Source organism: Acipenser ruthenus, chromosome 18 (assembly GCF_902713425.1).
Source record: "Acipenser ruthenus chromosome 18, fAciRut3.2 maternal haplotype, whole genome shotgun sequence".
Lineage (NCBI taxonomy): Eukaryota > Metazoa > Chordata > Actinopteri > Acipenseriformes > Acipenseridae > Acipenser > Acipenser ruthenus.
In genome coordinates this window covers 15,680,942-15,702,558 of record NC_081206.1, presented here as the reverse complement: position 1 = coordinate 15,702,558, position 21,617 = coordinate 15,680,942, and the positions used below count along the sequence as shown (strand labels likewise).

At 44.0% G+C, this 21,617-nt stretch overlaps 1 protein-coding gene across 1 annotated transcript; it reads left to right on the top strand.

Annotated features, from left to right (window-relative positions):
• The first annotated feature begins 1,968 nt into the window (after nucleotides 1-1,968).
• Nucleotides 1,969-19,896, top strand: LOC117424639 (synaptojanin-2-binding protein). Its single transcript, XM_058991293.1, has 4 exons — nucleotides 1,969-2,189; nucleotides 8,210-8,346; nucleotides 9,234-9,329; nucleotides 16,034-19,896. Exons 1-4 carry the CDS (start codon nucleotides 2,126-2,128, stop codon nucleotides 16,178-16,180), a joined length of 444 nt encoding a protein of 147 aa, XP_058847276.1. The 5' UTR covers nucleotides 1,969-2,125; the 3' UTR covers nucleotides 16,181-19,896.
• The last annotated feature ends 1,721 nt before the right edge of the window (nucleotides 19,897-21,617 follow it).

Genomic DNA, 21,617 nt, shown 5'->3' with positions numbered 1-21,617 from the left:
GAAGCTTTCCAATCCAGTGGTTCTTCTCTTAGTTTAACTGCAGCAACGCTAAGAAGCTTTCCAATCCAGTGGTTCCTCTCTTAGTTTAACTGCAGCAATGCTAAGAAGCTTTCCAATCCAGTGGTTCTTCTCTTAGTTTAACTGCAGCAACACTAAGAAGCTTTCCAATCCAGTGGTTCTTCACTTAGTTTAACTGCAGCAACGCTAAGAAGCTTTCCAATCCAGTGGTTCTTCTCTTAGTTTAACTGCAGCAATGCTAAGAAGCTTTCCAATCCAGTGGTTCCTCTCTTAGTTTAACTGCAGCAACGCTGAGAAGCTTTCCAATCCAGTGGTTCTTCTCTTAGTTTAACTGCAGCAACGCTAAGAAGCTTTCCAATCCAGTGGTTCTTCTCTTAGTTTAACTGCAGCAACGCTGAGAAGCTTTCCAATCCAGTGGTTCTTCTCTTAGTTTAACTACAGCAACACTAAGAAGCTTTCCAATCCAGTGGTTCTTCTCTTAGTTTAACTGCAGCAACGCTGAGAAGCTTTCCAATCCAGTGGTTCTTCACTTAGTTTAACTGCAGCAACGCTAAGAAGCTTTCCAATCCAGTGGTTCCTCTCTTAGTTTAACTGCAGCAATGCTAAGAAGCTTTCCAATCCAGTGGTTCTTCTCTTAGTTTAACTGCAGCAACACTAAGAAGCTTTCCAATCCAGTGGTTCTTCTCTTAGTTTAACTGCAGCAACGCTAAGAAGCTTTCCAATCCAGTGGTTCTTCTCTTAGTTTAACTGCAGCAACGCTGAGAAGCTTTCCAATCCAGTGGTTCTTCTCTTAGTTTAACTACAGCAACACTAAGAAGCTTTCCAATCCAGTGGTTCTTCTCTTAGTTTAACTGCAGCAACGCTAAGAAGCTTTCCAATCCAGTGGTTCTTCTCTTAGTTTAACTGCAGCAATGCTGAGAAGCTTTCCAATCCAGTGCTTCTTTTCTCAGGTAGTTGCAAAAGCAGTTAAACAGGAATCTGCTTACGAGTTGGTCTATTTCTATACTGACTGGATCCACGCAGAGTAATGGGGGTTAGCTTCCATTTCATTTTCTAAACTTTTAAACTGTACATTTAAATGTTTGAACTTGAACTTATTGGGAATCAGAAAAGCTACCATAAGAAATCATACATTTGATAAATTACTGCAACGTGTATTATTGTGTAAAGACTGGTGTACAGCAGCATTTAATTGTGGAAAAGACTGAAGAAACAGTGAATATGCTGTACACTTACTAGTATTTAAACACTGAGGCTAGTTTTTAAACACTGAGGCTAACACCCACACGTGGTTACATCTGTTTGACAATGGTGCACTATAAGCAAGGCAAATATAGCTTGCTTATGGCTCAGATTTGTTGAGCTACAGTATATACGTCTGATTGGGTCCTGCAGTATGACTTTTGATTTAGAAGTGGAATGGGCATTTATTTCAGGAGACGGTTTAAAGCAATCACAAGTCAAGGGTTCATGTGCTCTGTGCCCCTTAATCACGTCAAGAAAACAGCCAGCCATTTATTACATTCCGTTAGCGTCATTTACAAATAAAACAATCTTATGAATTATGGGTTTAATAATTCATATTCGGTTTAGTTTCATGGACCGTGTCTAGTTTTTAAAATGTTTATCTTGGTACCAGCTAAGCCTTTTAAGTTACTTCCAATTGTGTCTTGATAAATTAACACTGCCGTTTCTAACATATATAGTAGCTCATGTTTCTGACCCGGCTCTTGTACATTTTACATGTTTTGGTCAGATGACAATAAAATGAAAACAATTTTAATGTATTTTGAAACTGTATCGGCGGCATACTGTAACCTTTTCAATGATATGTTTCTCTCTCTCTCTCTCTCTCTCTCTCTCTCTCTCTCTCTCTCTCTCTCTCTCTCTGTGTACTGTTTCCATAACAAACTTTCATTTTCTATTTACTACGGGAGCTGTAGTTCCGTCTCCTGCTGTGAAGACATCATCTCCCAGCAGCCCACACGAGGCGAGGGTTCCATGAATGATAATCTTTAAGTTCACCTTCAGCGGCGGAGTTGGCTGATAAAAAAATAAATACAAATTCAATATATAGCATACGGATTGTGTTGATATTCCAGCCGATATGAACGGCAGAATGCACAATGCTACCCCTGAGCTGGAGATCTATCTGAAAAGGGGACCATCTGGTAAGGAAGGGTGAAAGTTTTTCGGCGGCTGTGAGATTTTTATATTGCCCCGAAACTCTGGAGACGATGAGATGTAAGAGAGCGCAGGCTCGGGCCTGTGGCGTGAAAGCTGTTCCACTTAGACTCGATTATATTGTACCGGTATTTAATGTTCTTATACAGCAGGTTTATTAGGCAAAAAACAAAACAAAACAGTATGGGATACGCATTACCAGCCTCTGGGCTGAATGTTTTCTGGGTGAAGTTGCGTTGAATTTTTGTTTAACGTTTTAACTAGGTTATTTATTGTAGGTTGGCAATGCACTTTGAAAGAACTTTGCAGTTAATAAGTTTGAAAAAAAAAAATCAGAATTAGCTGTTTATATGTACTTTATTTTCGGGTAGTTAGCTTTACTGCTTCCCCGGGGCAAAGTGCTGGCTGCAGTCCCGCTGTCCTCCCTAATCACTGAAAACAATACAGGTGAAGTGCTAATGCCACACGAATGTGTGCATTTATTGCAGTGACAGCGTGTTACAAACGCAAAGTTTAGCTGTGCAACTCCTGGAAGTGCATAATCTCGAGCTACCGGCTGTACTTCAGAACTGTAGCCTACGCTTGCACAGCCCCGTGGTACCGTATTCCGACGCTCACTTTCTGTTTCACTCGTCCGTTCCCATCAGAGGAAAGGACCCGGGGAAGTGACGAGGGTGTGGTTTCAACTGAGTGACTGCTGTGATGTCAGCAATTTCTCGTTAAATGTAGTAATCTAGATTTTTGCATTTGCATGTGAAACAAAGATACTGTATTAGCAAGGAATTCAACTTTGTCCTGGAATTGCAAAATCAAGTGATGTAATTCCACACCTGTACAGATAGTTGTGAATCAGTAAACCCGAAACTGAAAACATTATCATACCTCTGCCAGCCACATGATTAAGTTTGTGGAGCAGAGCAACATATAAACACATCTAGTGTTCCCACCTGCCCAGTCAGACATTTCCATGGCGTTAGGAAGTACAATTGAAAATCAGTTTTCAAATGATAGCTTTTGATAGTAAATTCCAACAGGGCTGCAGTTTTCAGCATAGACTTCTATTAAAAAGTAATCCACATGGGTACAAAATATTTTTTCAAGCTGCCCTTTTGAAAACAAGCGATACATTTTTCATTTTTGTTCTGATAAGTTTGTTGGGGATCGTTGATAGACTGCTATCTTCAAGTCTCGCCATTAATTTTCAATTGGATTTAAGTCAGGACTTTGACTGGGCCACTCCAGAACATGAATTCTCTTCTTGTTCAACCACTCCAGTGTGGCTTTGGCTTTGTGCTTCGGGTCATTGTCCTGCTGAAATGTGAATTTCCTCCCCAGTTTCAGAGTCTTGGCTGACTCAAATAGGTTTTCCTCAAGAATTCGCCTGTACTTTGCACCATCCATTCTCCCTTCTATCCTGACAAGCTTCCCAGTCCCTGATGAAGAGAAGCATCCCCATAACATGATGCTGCCACCACCATGCTTGACAGTTGGGATGGTGTTGACTGTGTGATGTGCAGTGTTGAGCTTGCGCCAGACCTGACGCTTGGAAGTTTTGTCTCGTCTGAACACAAAACCTTCCGCATGTCTGCAGTATCATCTACATGATTTTTGCAAACTCCATACATGCTTTAAGATGAGACCTTTTGAGTAGTGGCTTTTTTCTTGCCACCCGTCCATACAGGCCAGCTTTGTGTAGGGACCGGCTTATTGTTGATGTGTGAACACGGATTCGGACACAGAACTTTGCAGATCTCTCAAGGTCATTGTTGGCTTCAGAGTGACATCCCGAACCAGTTTCCTGCTTGCCTGGCTACTCAGTTTGGGAGGGCGACCTGATCTACGTAGTGTCTGGGTGGTATGATGCATCTTCCACTTCTTAATGATGGACTTCACTGTGCTGAGAGGGATAATCAGCGCCTTTGAAATGTTCTTGTACCCTTCTCCTGCTCTGTGCCTCTCTACCACCTTATCCCTGACTTGTTTCGAAAGCTCCTTGGTCTTCATGGTTGCTTTGTTGGATCACTATGTGAGTTGCAGCTTGAAAGTATTTTTGTGCCTGAGGGAAATGATCTACAAGTTAAACCACTGTGAGTACACACAGGCTGAAACCATTTCACTAATTTTGTGATCTTTCAAACAAATCATTTGCAGCTGAGCTGATTTAGGGCTGCAGTAGCAAAGGGGTTGAATACTTATGCAACTGAGATTAATCTGTTTTTCTATGTAAATCTTACTTAAATTCTATATGCATTTTTTCCCTTTATCAATGTGGAGTAGTTTGTGTAGATTCTCCATGTAAAGTCTAATTTGAAAGCGTCGTTGAGTACGCTCAGGTGCCAACAAAATGTGAAAACTTTGCAGATGGGTGAATACTTCTGCAAACTACTGTATGTATGTGTGTGTGTGTGTATATATGTGTGTTAATATATATATATATATATATATATATATATATATATATATATATATATATATAATTATACAAGGAAAGTCTGTCATTTGTGAGGGAGGATAGGCAATTAAGAATTTTGAAGTGTATCAGACTTGACTTTTTTATTTGACAAAACATATCACATTTTTAAATTTCTTAAGAGTTTTATTTTATATTTGTCTCCTTTCAGTGCGCCCTAATAATGTTTTTATTTGGTTGCGTGGTCCTTAAACTCTGATTTGGTTGAATATGTTAGTTTCTTTAAAGAAATGTATTAATCCTGATGAAAATGAGTTATTTAATACTAATTTTTATCATTAATTTAAGTCTAATAATTTAAATTATTTCTAACCACATTTAAAAACAGCACTGTATAGAATAGTATACACAATACAATTATATACTCAACCTTAACTTGAAAAATACAAATACTTAGTGATAAAATGTATGGAATAATAATAATAATAATAATAATAATAATAATAATAATAATAATAGTCTTATAATAATCTATTAAGTTAAAGTTAAGTATGATGTAATCAAAAACTGTTGTACATTTAAAAAAAATTAACATCACAACTTAATGCTGAAGACTTTGTTTAGATTTTTCTAAAGAAACACATGAACAAACTTTGTACTTTAATAGCTATCAAACACATTGCTTAGTATTTTTTCCTCTCTCAGAAATGTGGTGAGGAGATTTTGGTTAATTAATTTAAATCTGATATCCCAGAAACTCTAGCTGACACACTGCTTTGTCTTTAAACTCAAACAAGTGCTATACTACTTAGTGGTAAATACATAGCATTGGTTTTCAATTGAATCTGTGTATAGATCTGAAATATTTTCAAGTCCGTCAAGCAGAGGAGTTTTTCATAATTATCGTGATACATATCGTGTCGTGACCTTGGTGTATTGTCTCACCCCTAATATATATATATATGTGTGTGTGTGTTTTGCTCAAAATGCCAACTTCAATGTTTCGGTATGTTTAACATACCTTAGTCAAGGGAAAGTGTGTTTTGAAAACAAACATTGGAGGTATTTATGGGCTCTTGATGCCATGGTAACCACACATGTATTTATCTTAATCTCATGTCTTTGTAATGTATTTATTAATTTTGACTGCACTTGGCAGATTGATGGTACAGTACAGCTCCTGTCAAGCTCAGCTGGTTAAGAGATTACTGTAACTTTTCAGAATATTTTTTAAATGACCTTGATATAAAGAGTTTCAGTTTGTGATTGTGCTAACATCTGTTGGAAGGGTTTCCAGACTGAATGAAATCAGCTGCAGTGTGTAATGACCTGTGCTGGTTTATTTTATATGTATTTTATTGTCTCCCTCAGGAACTCTGGATTTAATTGAAGTGCTTTAATCTGGAGAAGAGGCAACAAGGAGGCGGTGTGCTGCCGTGGTTAGAGCTGAGGGACTGGGAGGCGGTGTGCTGCCGTGGTTAGAGCTGAGGGACTGGGAGGCAGTGTGCTGCAGTGGTTAGAGCTGAGGGACTGGGAGGCAGTGTGCTGCAGTGGTAGAGCTGAGAGACTGGGAGGCAGTGTGCTGCAGTGGTAGAGCTGAGAGACTGGGAGGCAGTGTGCTGCAGTGGTAGAGCTGAGAGACTGGGAGGCAGTGTGCTGCAGTGGTAGAGCTGAGAGACTGGGAGGCAGTGTGCTGCAGTGGTAGAGCTGAGAGACTGGGAGGCAGTGTGCTGCAGTGGTAGAGCTGAGAGACTGGGAGGCAGTGTGCTGCAGTGGTAGAGCTGAGAGACTGGGAGGCAGTGTGCTGCAGTGGTTAGAGCTGAGGGACTGGGAGGCAGTGTGCTGCAGTGGTTAGAGCTGAGGGACTGGGAGGCAGTGTGCTGCAGTGGTAGAGCTGAGAGACTGGGAGGCAGTGTGCTGCAGTGGTTAGAGCTGAGAGACTGGGAGGCAGTGTGCTGCAGTGGTTAGAGCTGAGAGACTGGGAGGCAGTGTGGTCTAGTGGTTAGAGCTGAGGGACTGGGAGGCAGTGTGGTCTAGTGGTTAGAGTTGAGGGACTGGGAGGCAGTGTGGTCTAGTGGTTAGAGCTGAGGGACTGGGAGGCAGTGTGGTCTAGTGGTTAGAGCTAAGGGACTGGGAGGTGGTGTGATCTAGTGCTTAGAGCTGAGGGACTGGGAGGGAGGCAGTGTGGTCTATCGGTTCAGTTTTATCAGTTAGATGATAATATTACAGTAAGTTCATGCCCTGTGGACTTGTGTTACACATCATTTATTATTTTATACAGTATAACAGGGTGTGTCTGTGTCGTCATCTTTTTTTTTTTTTTTTAAACCTAATTTAAAAGAAATACCAAAATAGTGACATTTATGATTTCCAGAATAATTAGGGCTGCAATGATAAAGATTCTTTTAGCCGATCCCGATAGCCGATGGTTCTCTACCCATATCGTCCGATACCGATAATAAATAGACAGTGCAGGTAAACTACTAGAACAAGACATAGGGCCTATATTTAAACTGTTTTATAATTATACATGTTAAAAAATGAACAGATATCGTTTACTTGTTGCATTTACTTCAGAAAATGAATACAAAGAATAACGTAGTATTATATTGTGTGCTTGACAGCAATTTGTACATTTGTTTTACAACATAGTCACACACAAATAACACTTTGCATTTGTACAAGTAAAAACACTTAAGTAGAAAAACATGTATAATGTGATATTAACTTTTATAGCCACTTGCTGTCAAACATTGTGTGTTATAACTTCGACCTATACTGTACAGTAGAAACATAGCCTACGCAAGGTCAACTACAACAACTTTTTTGTAGTTTTTCCTTATCGGTGCCATGCCGATACGCTACCGATTATCGGTGCATCCCTAAGAATAATAGGTGGTTTGCAATTAATTAAAAGAATAGAATTCAATCAAGGGGTTCTGTGTCTTTGAAAAACCAGGAGAGCATAGAAAGAAAGGCAGGCGTGGCATTGCAAAGAGCATGTTTTTAATAGATTGAACGCTGAGTGAGAATCACCGAAATTGTCATAAAAATTAAACACAGCTCGTGGCCCCCCAGTGACTCAACTAGGACACAGCTGTTTGGAGTGCAGGGTGAGAGGGGTTCACATGTTGGAGTGCAGTGTGTGAGAGGGGTTCACATCCTGGAGTGCAGGGTGTGTGTGAGTGGGGTTCACATCCTGGAGTGCAGGGTGTGTGTGAGTGGGGTTCACATCCTGGAGTGCAGGGTGTGTGTGAGTGGGGTTCACATGTTGGAGTGCAGGGTGAGTGGGGTTCACAAGTCATGGCTCTTCAGGTATAGATGAGACAGGCTGGGCTCTTGACAGTAGTTTTGCTGATCTGTGGTATACAGTAGCTTTGGGGAGAGATAACAGACGATTGGTTTGGTAGTACGTGGGGACAGCTACTGATGATCAGTTCTCCTGAGCAGTAATTGCTTTGCAGAGTTTGAGGCGACATTTGAAAATGTGAATTTCAAACAGGGTTTATTGATTACACTTTTTGTTTTTAATAATAATCTATCAGAAAAGATGAATAAGTAAACGCCTGACCCAAGTGTGCATGCTTGTGTCCTCAGGCCTGGGGTTCAACATTGTCGGGGGGACAGACCAGCAGTACATCTCCAACGACAGCGGCATCTACGTCACCAAAATCAAGGAGCAGGGGGCAGCAGCGCTGGACGGGCGTCTCCAGGAGGGGGACCGGATCCTGGCGGTGAGCACGGGGCCCGGGAAGGAGAGGGCTCTCTGGGTGGAGAGCAGTGCTGGAAATATTATAACATTGTGTTCATTAGTGCATTTAAAAACCCCGATCGTTTAGAAATTGGCATAAGCTGCTAGTGAGCGATGACTGACAGACACCACAAGTAGACAGTGCAGTGTCACTCAACCCTTATAAATACTAAATTCAGAATAATACTAAAACAAATAATTATAAAAGCATGTGTGAGTGATGTTCCAAAGCTCTTGAAAACACTTGGCACTTTGCAGAATATTTTTTTTTTGTATTATATATATTTGAAAGTTGAGGGACAATGGCAATTGGAGAGATTCCCCTCAAAGCTCTGCAAGCGAGCAAGCACACCTCAATGAACACCCCCTGCCAGTCCTGCGCCTCTCTCAAGCAGAGACTGCCCTTCTTGGTGTGACTAATGTCAACAGAGGGCTACGCTGAGAACACCAAACCATACTGGAGAATGCAAGTTCAAGACATGTATAATGACAGACCCTCTATATTTCCTGTTCAAATAAGCCCAGGGTGACTCTTTGGTCCATGTTGGAAAAATCTATAGAAAAGTTATTTAAGACTTCCGTTGTGTAGCACTTTGAGCCATTCCAGGTTTTCCTTTAAGTCTTAACTTTCTTACCTTTTCAAAAGGTGCATGCTGTGTTTAATAAGCTGGTATGCAAAGGGTCTTTATATCCTATCCACACTACTTGAATAATACACAATCAAAATGCCATTCACTTCATTCCTGACTAAGTTTTCCAAACAGGACAGTCACACATTATTTAGGCAGCATGCATGCATCGGGTATTGAGTGATCCCCTGTACAGTGGCAGCTGCTTGTCTGTGTAACAGCGTTCCTCCCCTGTCTGCAGATCAATGGGTGTGAGCTGCAGAACCTGTCCCACCAGGAGGCTGTGGAGCTCTTCAGGACAGCCGGGGAGGATGTGAGGCTCCGGGTGCTGCAGGGGGTGGGTATTCCGCTTCGGACCAGAGCTCCCCTTTATAACACTGTAGTATTGGTACAGAGCTCCCCTTTATAACACTGTTGTATTGGTGCAGAGCTCCCCTTTATAACACTGTAGTATTGGTGCAGCGCTCCCCTTTATAACACTGTAGTATTGGTACAGCGCTCCTCTTTATAACACTGTAGTATTGGTGCAGCGCTCCCCTTTTAACACTGTAGTCAGGAGCCATGGTTATAAGACTGTGCTATTTGTATTCTGCCTTATAACTAGAATACTAGTGCAAGTGGAATGGCAGTGTGGTGAAAGTGAGAGCCCTGCCCATGCTGCTGTATAAGCTGTTGCGCCATAGAAAGGACCTCTTTATAAAGGGGATCACTATTTGAAAGCCTTGGTTATCACTCTGTTAAGACTTGGGGTTGATTTGATCATTTTACAGCACCAGGGAATTCTCTTGGATTGCATCAATTGTTTATTGGAGGTTGATACTGTAAAATCCAGTGGTGCTTTATCCCAGTGGAGTTACACTTAGACTTTAGAATCACAAACCAAGGCTTTCCAGATGCATTTCCTTATTTCTTATTATCCAAAGTGTCCTTCTTTCTTAATGTTCCCTGCCGTCTCTCCACTGCAAAGTGGATACAGTGGAAGCGTCAGTACTTGCATAGCTGTATGTCACACACAGATTTTTCCATGGGTTTTGAGAAGTGACTGTCCAATAGTGATGACACTATAGGACATTCTGTAGCACATCCCAAGAATCTGGGGTTATATTATGGATGATGTCTCTGTCTTCATCCAGCCGTGCTTGTGTCATATGTTGCATATAGGCGTGAGCAGCTTGCGCTGGTCAGGGTTAACTGTGTTCATTTGTGGCTGTCGCAGTATTCTATGACTGCAGTGAAACAGGCAGCAGTATGCACTGGCACTCTGAAACATACTCACCGGTTTATTATGCTAATCTATGCAACTGTGAACTGTGCTGGATTCAGCTTTTCTGTAACAATAATTGGTCTCCGTTCTCTTTGGATAATCCATTCAAGTGCTGCTTAATCCAAATAGTTTCCAGTCCTTAAGTACCAATGAGTTTTTCTAATCCAGATCACTCTGTGCCAACTAGACTAGATTGTGTTTTGAACCCCACCCCCTCTCCTCCATTCAGCTCATCACCAAGACACATTCTCTCCCTGCAAGAACAGGAGTGTGACAAGATGGACCGAGGTTTGAGACTCAGAGACAGTTGAAAGTTCAAAATAAAGATTTTTAATAAACAAAAATACAAAATAAATAGGCACAAGGGCCAAACAAAAAGGTTTCAAACACAAAATACAACCACAAAACAAAAACTTACAAAATAAAGCTTCCAGGCTGGGCGTTGCCTTCACTGGAACAGAAAAACACAGCACAAACAAAACACACTCCTTCCAGAACTCTCTCTACCACTCTCCAACTCTCCCCTAGCCAGGGCCTCTCCCCTGGCTTTTATCCCCTGTGGCTGGAGCCCAATTATTCAATAATTACTGATTAGTCAATTAGGGCTCCAGCCACATTCTCACATGTTTTTCTGGCAGGGAGGAATTTTAACCCCCTCCCTGCCAGTCCCAACATTGATCATAAAGACGGGGCAGTACCCCGTCACATATCCCCCCCCTTGTGCCAAGCACAACATGGCCTAAATGGCCACCTCCCCCCTCAGTCTCAGTCCCGGAAGAGGGGGAAGCACAGTGTCCATGGGGGTGGCCATGGTGGGACGTCCGGCACCACCCAATTCTTCGTGGCCAGCAGCTCCCTCTTCCGGGGCTCCGGCCACACACCATCTTGCTGCGAAAGTGCCGCTGGGGGAGCTGGTCTCCTGACCTCCCTCCCCCTCTTCATGGCCAGCAACTCCCCTCCGTGGGGCTCCGGCCATAGTGTAGCGACCCCAGGCGATGCAGGATCCCTGGCAACCCCAGGCGACGGCAGCAGCAGCGGACCCTCGGGAGGCGACGGCAGCAGCAGCGGACCCTCGGGAGGCGACGGCAGCAGCAGCGGACCCTCGGGAGGCGACGGCAGCAGCAGCGGACCCTCGGGAGGCGACGGCAGCAGCAGCGGACCCTCGGGAGGTGGAGACGGGAACGGCGGCCCGGCTCCCTCTGGTGGCGGGAACGGCGGCCCGGCTCCCTCTGGTGGCGGAGACAGGAACGGCGGCCCGGCTCCCTCTGGTGGCGGAGACGGGAACGGCGGCCCGGCTCCCTCTGGTGGCGGAGACGGGAACGGGAACGGCGGCCCGGCTCCTTCTGCTGGCGGAGACGGAAACGGCGGCCCGGCTCCCTCTGCTGGCGGAGACGGGAACGGCAACTCGGCTCCCTCTGCTGCCGGAGGCGGGAACGGCGGCTCGGCTCCCTCTGCTGCCGGAGGCGGGAACGGCGGCTCGGCTCCCTCTGCTGCCGGAGGCGGGAACGGCAGCTCGTCTCCCTCTGCTGGCGGAGGCGGGAACAGCAGCTCGTCTCCCTCTGCTGGCGGAGGCGGGAACAGCAGTTCTTTTCCCTCTGCTGGCGGTGGAGGGATAGACAGCTCCGACTGTTGCCCCTCTGCTGGCGGTGGAGGGATAGACAGCTCCGACTGTTCCCCTGCGGGTCCCTTCAGCCCTGGGCCTGTGGGCTTCCCCTTCTCGGGCCATGGACGCACCGACTCCAACCCGCTCGGGCCGTGGACGCAACGACTCCTCCCGCTCGGGCCGTGGACGCACCGACTCCTCCCGCTCGGGCCGTGGACGCACCGACTCCTCCCGCTCGGGCCGTGGACGCACGGGCTCCTCCCGCTCGGGCCGTGGACGCACGGGCTCCTCCCTCTCGGGCTGTGGACGTTCGGGCTCCTCCCTCTCGGGCTGTGGACGTTCGGGCTCCTCCCTCTCGGGCTGTGGACGTTCGGGCTCCTCTTCTCTGGGCGACGGCTCCCCCTCTCTGGGCGACGGCAGCGGCCCCCATTCTGGCTCTCGGGACGGCAGCTCCTCCCCTTCTGGCTCTCGGGACGGCGGCTCCTCCCCTTCTGGCTCTCGGGACGGCAGCTCCTCCCCTTCTGGCTCTCGGGACGGCAGCTCCTCCCCTTCTGGCTCTCGGGACGGCAGCTCCTCCCCTTCTGGCTCTCGGGACGGCAGCTCCTCCCCTTCTGGCTCTCGGGACGGCAGCTCCTCCCCTTCTGGCTCTCGGGACGGCAGCTCCTCCCCTTCTGGCTCTCGGGACGGCAGCTCCTCCCCTTCTGGCTCTCGGGACGGCGGCTCCTCCCCTTCTGGCTCTCGGGACGGCGGCTCCTCCCCTTCTGGCTCTCGGGACAGCGGCTCACCCCTCTCTGGCTCTCAGGACAGCGGCTCACCCCTCTCTGGCTCTCGGGACGATGGCTCACCCCTCTCTGGCTCTCGGGACGACGGCTCCACCTTCTTTATTGGAATGATTGGGGCGTCTCCCATATCTACCGCCAGGTAATTAATGACCATCAGGGCCAGCTCTGCGAAGGACGCCGGGTGATGCTGTTCCTCCCACTTTTCCCACCTCCCCCCATCTCGACGCCACAGCGTGTTGATAACTATGGGGAGGTCGTGGGAGAGGTCTGCCTCAGGGTGCATCAACCAGTCCCATATTTCCTGGGATGGTGGTGACGGCGGTGATGTAGGAAGTGGTGGGGTGGCTGCCGAGGACGGGGTTTGCAGCTGCTCCTGGTCCCGATTGTGGGGGCATCCTGCCCAGTTGTGGCCATCCACCTCACAGTACCCACACCAGTCAGCTGGTAGCCCATCTGGACAGGACCTCCACTGATGATCCTCCTTCCCGCACCAGGAGCACCAGGGGAAAAGACTGGCTGGGTCGTCCAGCTGGGGTGGCTGTTGTTGCAGCAGCCTACATTTCTTCGGCTGCTGCTTCTCCTGCCTTTGCCGCTGTCTGCTCTTCCCCATTTTCCAAAAAATAAATAAATAAACTCCCAAAATTCAAAAGAGAAAAAAAAAATTACTGCTCTGAGCCTCCAGGTGGTGCTCTCCCGTTTCTGACACCAAATGTGACAAGATGGACCGAGGTTTGAGACTCAGAGACAGTTGAAAGTTCAAAATAAAGATTTTTAATAAACAAAAATACAAAATAAATAGGCACAAGGGCCAAACAAAACGGTTTCAAACACAAAATACAACCACAAAACAAAAACTTACAAAATAAAGCTTCCAGGCTGGGCGTTGCCTTCACTGGAACAGAAAAACACAGCACAAACAAAACACACTCCTTCCAGAACTCTCTCTACCACTCTCCAACTCTCCCCTAGCCAGGGCCTCTCCCCTGGCTTTTATCCCCTGTGGCTGGAGCCCAATTATTCAATAATTACTGATTAGTCAATTAGGGCTCCAGCCACATTCTCACATGTTTTTCTGGCAGGGAGGAATTTTAACCCCCTCCCTGCCAGTCCCAACATTGATCATAAAGACGGGGCAGTACCCCGTCACAAGGAGATTATAAATATTGAATTGAAATGATTTCTCCTGCAATGCCATTGACATCAAACACCCCGTTCTCCTGCTTCACCCTGGGGAGGTACCTGATGTAACAAGTCACAGTGCAGAGCTGGCACTTAGTTAAAAACGATTAGGAAATATAACTGGGATACGCTGCAGTCTTTTGCAGCGCAAAGCTTTCAAAGAGATGGAAAGATTGTTACAGTAACTAACTCTATAGGTGCATGTGCTGTAGTAGCACCTGCAACATTATCACTGTGCTGAAGAGATTGAGCTGAATGGACATTTTCTAAATAGGTCATGTTGACAGTAAACTGTACACATGCTAACTTCACTGTGCAGGGGCCCTTCCCTAAATCACTGCTTTCAGTATTTCACATTGTCTTCATGTGTAAGTCGTATAGAGAAATAGCAAGGAAGCCCTGTGCTGACCAGGCCACCCTGCTTCTGAGAGGTGATGAGATCAGTCTTCAAGGTGGTACCCTGTGCTGACCAGACCACCCTGCTTCTGAGAGGTGATGAAATCAGTCTTCAAGGTGGTACCCTGGGCTGACTAGACCACCCTGCTTCTGAGAGGTGATGAGATCAGTCTTCAAGGTGGTACCCTATGCTGACCGGACCACCCTGCTTCTGAGAGGTGATGAGATCAGTCTTCAAGGTGGTACCCTGTGCTGACCAGACCACGTTACTTCCTGCCCTGCAGTTTAAACTGTGTGCTCTTGGCACAACACTGCATATTAAGCAAATGCACCAAGATCATATCTCATGACAGGTTTGATGGATTTGCCTGCAGGTTCCTTTGGACTGAAGTACAGCTGACCCTGTCTGTAATGGGAATCCACATTTCGGGCGTCTCTCATTGTGGTAGAGATGTCAAGTTGTTGGGGGATTGAACAGCAAAGGAAAGCTGCCAAAACTGTGCAAAATGAAATATTGATCATTTGTTTAAAACATGTACAATTCATGTACATTGTAATGATGTCTTCAATCATTCTGAATGATTCAGAGCTCTGTTGCTCAAATACTGAGATCACTGTACCAGTCTTCCCTTAACTGTTTTATGTGTATTTGTATTCTGGGGTGTAATTGTTTGATGTGTGTTTTATTTATTTATTCATTTATCTGAAACTCCTTTGTCTGGATGTTTGAGGTCTTGCCAGTACACCATTATAAATGAAATCTTTGTACGTATGTTAGGGTGTGTGAACTATGCATCAGCTGCAGAGTCACTTACACTGGTTAAAGCAGGAGGTCCCCGGTTCGAATCCCACCTCAGCCACTGACTCATTGTGTGACCCTGAGCAAGTCACTTAACCTCCTTGTGCTCCGTCTTTCGGGTGAGATGTAATTGTAAGTGACTCTACAGCTGATGCATAGTTCACACACCCTAACATACGTACTTTCCAACTGAAAATAATGACTTTGTAATTGACATGAGGGGTGATGACTAGGGCTGTATTTATTATGGTAGAAAATTGCTTATTCACGGCATTTCACAGTCCAAGATTTATTAAAGCAGAAAAAATAGCGTTGTCACATTCGTAATGGATCATTTTCTCTGGAGGTGTTACACAAGAAATGTTTGCTTCCTAAATATTTAAATGCTTACCTGAAAAACAGTAAATGCTAAGTTGAGATCTATTTTTTTTTTGTCCTTCTTTTAAAGACATTCTGTTTTCACCATCCATGAATAATTCTCAAGCAAAAGCAAAACATAAATGAATGTAAAAGTAACAAGACATGTGAAAAGACCCCTTCTTGTACTCGACAGATAGCAGAAATATGTAAGCAATAAAACCCTTCAGGGCAGTATTGGGCAATACCGGACTGCCCAAGAGCATAAAGAGGCCCGACGGCGCTGGTGGGGGCCCTTATAGCCCCTGAAGGTATTGCCCAATACCGCCCACCCTGGGGGGTCTTAATGCGCTTAGAAAATGGGAAACTGTAAGACAAAAACAGGCAGAAAAAAAGACAGAAAAATGGTCACTGATGAGTAGGTGGCTCAAGGATATCTGTCCAGGTGAAAAGGCCCTGATGTCGGTACTTTTTATTTCCTGGTCATCTATTGAAAGTTAATATACCCCCCAGCCAAGGGTACTAGCCAATGAGATGCCAGGAAATAAAAGGCCAATTTTCTAATAAAAATACAGCCTTTCTGATGACCCTCTGTGTGATTTCCCTGCACGGTCCTTGTTCGTGCGCGAGCTCTGACTGTCTGTGTGTTTTGTTTCCGCAGCACTCCGCTCAGATGAACGGTCCGGCGGGGTCGAGGGGCGGGGCTGAGCCGTCCGTCTCGCTGCTCGGAGTCCTGGCTGTATCGGGAGCGCTGGCTCTCGCAGCGATGGTGTACTTGAGATTCAGGCACCGGATCGGCATGCGTTGAACACAGCGTCACCATTTATTATTACATTAGATTATTATTATTATTATTATTATTATTATTATTATTATTATTATTATTATAATGTTGTTTTTTATTTCTTTTCTTTTTTCTTTAAAGAAAACCAGACTGATTTAATTTTCCCCCCACCATTTCACTGATATGTTTTATTTGTGAATTACTGCTGCTGCTGCTTATTCCAAAGCCAAGATTAATGCTGTGTAGAGGGTTTAGGTTTTGAAGCCAGAAGTTTGAAACTTACTTGCACGATTAGTACCGGCCAAAGGAGAGGGTATTTAAACTGAAGATGTATTTATATAACTGGTATCAGCTTTAAGAATAAGTTTGAAAAGGGACAGCAGCTTTAACATGGAAGGAAAGCAGGAGTTGCTTCATGAATTCAAGTGCCAGCTGCTTCTGCCCTTCACAAAGCAAGCTAGGAATTATGGCACCACCTGCTGGGAGCACACTGCCACTACAGCTCACTTTATCCAATGTGGAAGCAGTTGTGTGGCCACTTCTCGTTTCTTTAGTGTTTTCTGTTATGCCTGTGCAGCGAGGGTTGGAAACCAGCACATTACAATGCTTTTCTTTAAATGCTTTCATTTTTGTGAATGTAGTGCTTGTGAACGGTCAGGGACAGTGATAGGAGCTGCACTCGGGTCCCATGAGACCCGTGTTGTGTCTGTCAAGTTAAAACTAGAGCTATCATTTAGCATGAAGACATATATCCTCATGGCCTACATTCACTGTACATGCATGGATTTTCTAAAGCCTCTCCTAAAGAATGTCCTGACCACGTTTAATCACGATTAGAACTGCGGATCTCTAGAGAAATGTAAAAAATAGAAATGTGACAGGCAGGGATGGATAATAGCAGCGAAGAAAATGGATTTCAAAGCATTGGTTAGCACGACTTTTGAAGATGATTTTTATTTTGTTTTATTTTAAAGTGAAGTCTGCAACTTTTTTTTTTTTTAATTTTAGTTTTTTAGTACATTTATATCTGATCTATATCATGCCACAAAAACACAGCTTTAGAAATAGGTTTGAATAAGAAGCTGCCTTAATGTAAGACACAGACCGTGTCAGAGCCGCGAGAGCCATAGAAAGAGAATCGTTATAGATGTAGTTATAAATCATTTCATCTGTACAAGCCAATCAAAGAACTGTTTAAATGCACGTGAGCACTCTGTGTGTGTGTGTGTGTGTGTGTGTGTGCTTGCGTGTGTGTTAATATCCACTGGGTCTCCGTGTTTAATGTAGAATCATGATTTCTTTGTAGGCTGTATACAGACCCCGTTCCAGTCCTGCACACACGAGCCAGTGCTAGTGCACTGCTGTTCCGTAGAATCAGGTAGAACTACAGTACAGCAATACTGTCTGTATCTGATCAAGGTATACCATAGCAGCCTTTTATCAGAGGCAGGTTTGGTGTAGAGAACAGTCTTTCAAGTCCTGGCATGTGATATTTGGAGCAAATCCAAGAGCACCTCACTGTGAATGTGAATATCTAAACCCTTACCCACTGTTGCACTGTATATAGTACTCTATGAAGTGGGTGATAACAATGATATCGGGGAGAGAAAAATCATGGTTATTGATTCCCCATGCAGAGATTGCATTGTGCTTTTGCATCCAGGGTCATGTTGCATGAATTGAATGAAAGTGATGAGAATTGCCTCAGCCATAGAAACCTGTTAAACCCAGGCCTGTCCTCAATGTTTGGGAGTATCTTACTTGTGAAGCTCACATTAAATAATATTTAAATATTGACATGATCTAAAAGAACACACATGGGGACAGTGACCCCACGGAATATCAGGACCTGCCAAATTGTGACTGCTTGCATGGAATAAATTACGCTGTGTTTTATAAAATCTGCAGTTATAACTGCGTTGCTTCTGCAATTGCCCAGTGGGATCAAATCAGCCCAACCTATTTCTTTGTTGATTATGCACTGCTGCTAGTTTAGCAATGTACCACATGACAGGGTCTCTGCACCTGTACTTTGGGACCTGCTATAAAGCAGTGAGGACAGGTTAAGGTTTTCAGCTGAGCCATTGCACAGCACCCATAATGCAATGACATCCTCAAAGCACAGACTCCAAGGATATTCTCAGCATTTACCACCAATATTTTGTGAAATGAACTAGGAAGAATTGTGCATGCTGATGAAAGTGACACTTGTACCAAAGCTGTGTCTGCGTGTTGCATGCTTTGTGGTTGATGGGCCAGTTAATTGACCCTCTCCTTGTTTTGTTTGACAATCCCTGTTAATAACCCATTTCCCCCCATAATGTATGGATTATGTGTATTATAACAAGGACCAAATGCATCTTTCTGAGCTGTCTTTATTTGTTGTTGTTGTCCAAACCCAATTCTGTAGGTTAGAAAGTTCACTGCACTCTGTCTCCTGTGCTGTTTGCAATTATTGCCCTCCCCTCTTTCTGCACAGTAATACGAAGGCTTCATAAAGCAGGTTTCTCATTAAATACAGAGCTTTCCTGCAAGTCATTTTCTACCCAAGCGGAGTTCAATTTGTAATCCTGTTTGTCCTGATCTGATGCATGGACTGAAACGCATTGATCGTTGCATTTCATTAAGTTTAGAAATGAGGCTTTTTGCATATTTTTGAATTTGTACATTGAGTTTAGATTAATTTAGTATGGATGCGCTTGAACCTAAAAAAATGATCTTGAGCGTTAATTTGACACCTTGTTTGTGACTTGCATAATTATTTAGTCATGATTACATGAAGCCTAGCTAATGTAATTAAGATCTAAAATTCAGAAGAGCTAGTTTTGCATCATAAGGACACTACAGTGGCTCCAAAGATGAATCAGACACATTACCATCAATTCCGTATTCATAGTTCTACTGTATATGCAGTGGAAATGACACATTGTGCTAATTAACTCATTTGTGTCAAGCTCTTTACTGGGCAGGTGTACAAGTAACAGCAAATTTAAAATGCTGTACACTGCAGCAAGACTGCTAATGCAGGAGGCCACAGCTGGCAGAGAGAACAGTGCCATTTAAACCCAGTCGATCCGAGAGAGACTGAATAACTGTTGGTGCAAAATCCTGAAGGATCACAAGCAAACTGAAAATGACATGATTTGCCAATGTGTGACAGGGCAGTTACCTTAAAGAACAATATGCATGTAATGCTGCTCCACAGAACAAGCAGCATACTAGATATGTGATAGGAATGTGGCTTTAATCAGATTCAGCCACGTTTGGAAAATGGTTGCACAGTGAGATCAGGGAACCTGTTGAATAAGCACTGTGATGCAAACAAAAGTTTTCAAATTTAAAGAGAGTGTGAACAATGCTTAAACAAATACTGGTGATAACATGATTATGAAATATAATTTAAAATAACAATATATACTGTCCAGACCATTAGTAAGTTCAAATGCACTCAATTCTATTCATTTCTTGGTTAAGCAAATGTAAGTAGGTAAAACCAAGGCTTTAACCTACACTCCCTCCTTTGATTCGCATTAGACCAGAACCAGCTCACTGATACCCATGCAAACTGTTCTGCTGGAGCTCCAGCTTACTGGTCCTGTGCAAGCTGTTCTTCTGGAGCTCCAGCTCACTGGTCCTGTGCAAGCTGTTCTTCTGGGGCTCCAGCTCACTGGTCCTGTGCAAGCTGTTCTTCTGGGGCTCCAGCTCACTGGTCCTGTGCAAGCTGTTCTTCTGGGGCTCCAGCTCACTGGTCCTGTGCAAGCTGTTCTTCTGGGTCTTTGCTTAAGTTTTGATTTTTTTTTTTTACTTTAATGTTGCTTATTTTATTGGACCAATTTTAAAAGACAATGAATGTAATTTATAATAAACATGAAAGTATATTTTCAACTTCTAGGTTGGTCCAAATATCAACTCCAACGCAAGATAAAAAATGTAACTTCTGCCTTCTGGTGCCTAATTACTTCCTGTGCTGTAAGTCACACGGTTTCAAGCGAGACAGACCGAACAGGAAGTTATTATTAGGTTGTTTAATAATATTTAGTAATTCTAAAAAGAACATTTTGTTACTAAGTGTCTTTTTAACATCACTGAAGTAAATCGCACCAGGAAGCAGCTACTTGTCTTCAGTATTGTACAGATATGGCAAGAAATATTTTTTCAGGTGCTAATGGGTTAGGCTGGATTTAAAAGCACTGCTTTGAATGAGTGTACGGCTGATTGGGGCTGTTTTTCTGTGTGCCTTTTTTCCAGTTTTAGATATGTATCTAACACACTAAATTGGAATTTCAACATTGCTCCAGAAGTTATGTATATATTCATATTATTATTGCTCAGAGGACAGAATGAAACGTCTGTGTATCATTTAGTGGAGGAAAAAATGATGAGCCTTGAAAACAAAGTCTTGTGACTGGTCTGTGGGTGCAGAATGATCTGGAATTCCTGTGATCCACAATACCAGAGCACTGTGCAGGAGTGCCTGCTGGGGTGTACCCTACACCCTTGTTGATCGATGATCACATACTGTATGCAATGAAAGAGGATGAGAAGAACGATGATCAGTGTTGTAAACTGTCTTGTATGTTATTGGCTGGAAATTGTGATTATGTTATGATTTTTTTTTTTTTAATGCCTTTTCTGTACAAAGCAAGGCTTTTTATTAAGAACAATCAATAAATGTAAAGATGAGTCTCGTTTATTTCTTTATTGCTGTGTGGATGTTACTGAACATTAGTGTTTAAAGCAAACTGCTTTCTTACCATTGTTGTATTTGTAGCTAGGCTGGTTTGGATTTGCGAAATGTTTTGGTCAGTCACATTTAAAGTGGCTGTTGCTAACAAAGTCATCCATAACATTTCTCTGCCCTGCGCAGCCATTCGATATGAAGGTCTCCCACGTGCATTTCAATGCCACGCATAGCAATCCATTACAAGGGTCTCACGTGTGTAGTTTGGAAAGAAACATGTCAGTGCAAACATGATATCTGTTACTACACAAGCTTACATTTCCATCAGGACAGTGACATTGTCCCCCACCTTTTCAATGGCTTCTTTCCAATAGCCAATCAGCTGCTTCCCCTGAACTGACATGCTCTAACCCAGAAGACACTGCTTCAGTGAAATGACCCAGGAAGTGCAAGTGTAACAAATAACCCGAGACTAAGGCATAGAAACAGCTTCCTTTAACCTAAAGTTGTAGCAGATGTCATAGGTCTCAGATGTAGAGTTTGCTGTTTAGGTCTCAGATGTGGAGTTTGCTGTCTAGGTCTCAGATATGGAGTTTGCTGTTTAGGTCTCAGATGTAAAGAGTTTGCTGTCTAGGTCTCAGATGTAGAGTTTGCTGTCTAGGTCTCAGATGTAGAGTTTGCTGTCTAGGTCTCAGATGTAGAGTTTGCTGTCTAGGTCTCAGATGTAGAGTTTGCTGTCTAGGTCTCAGATGTAGAGTTTGCTGTCTAGGTCTCAGATGT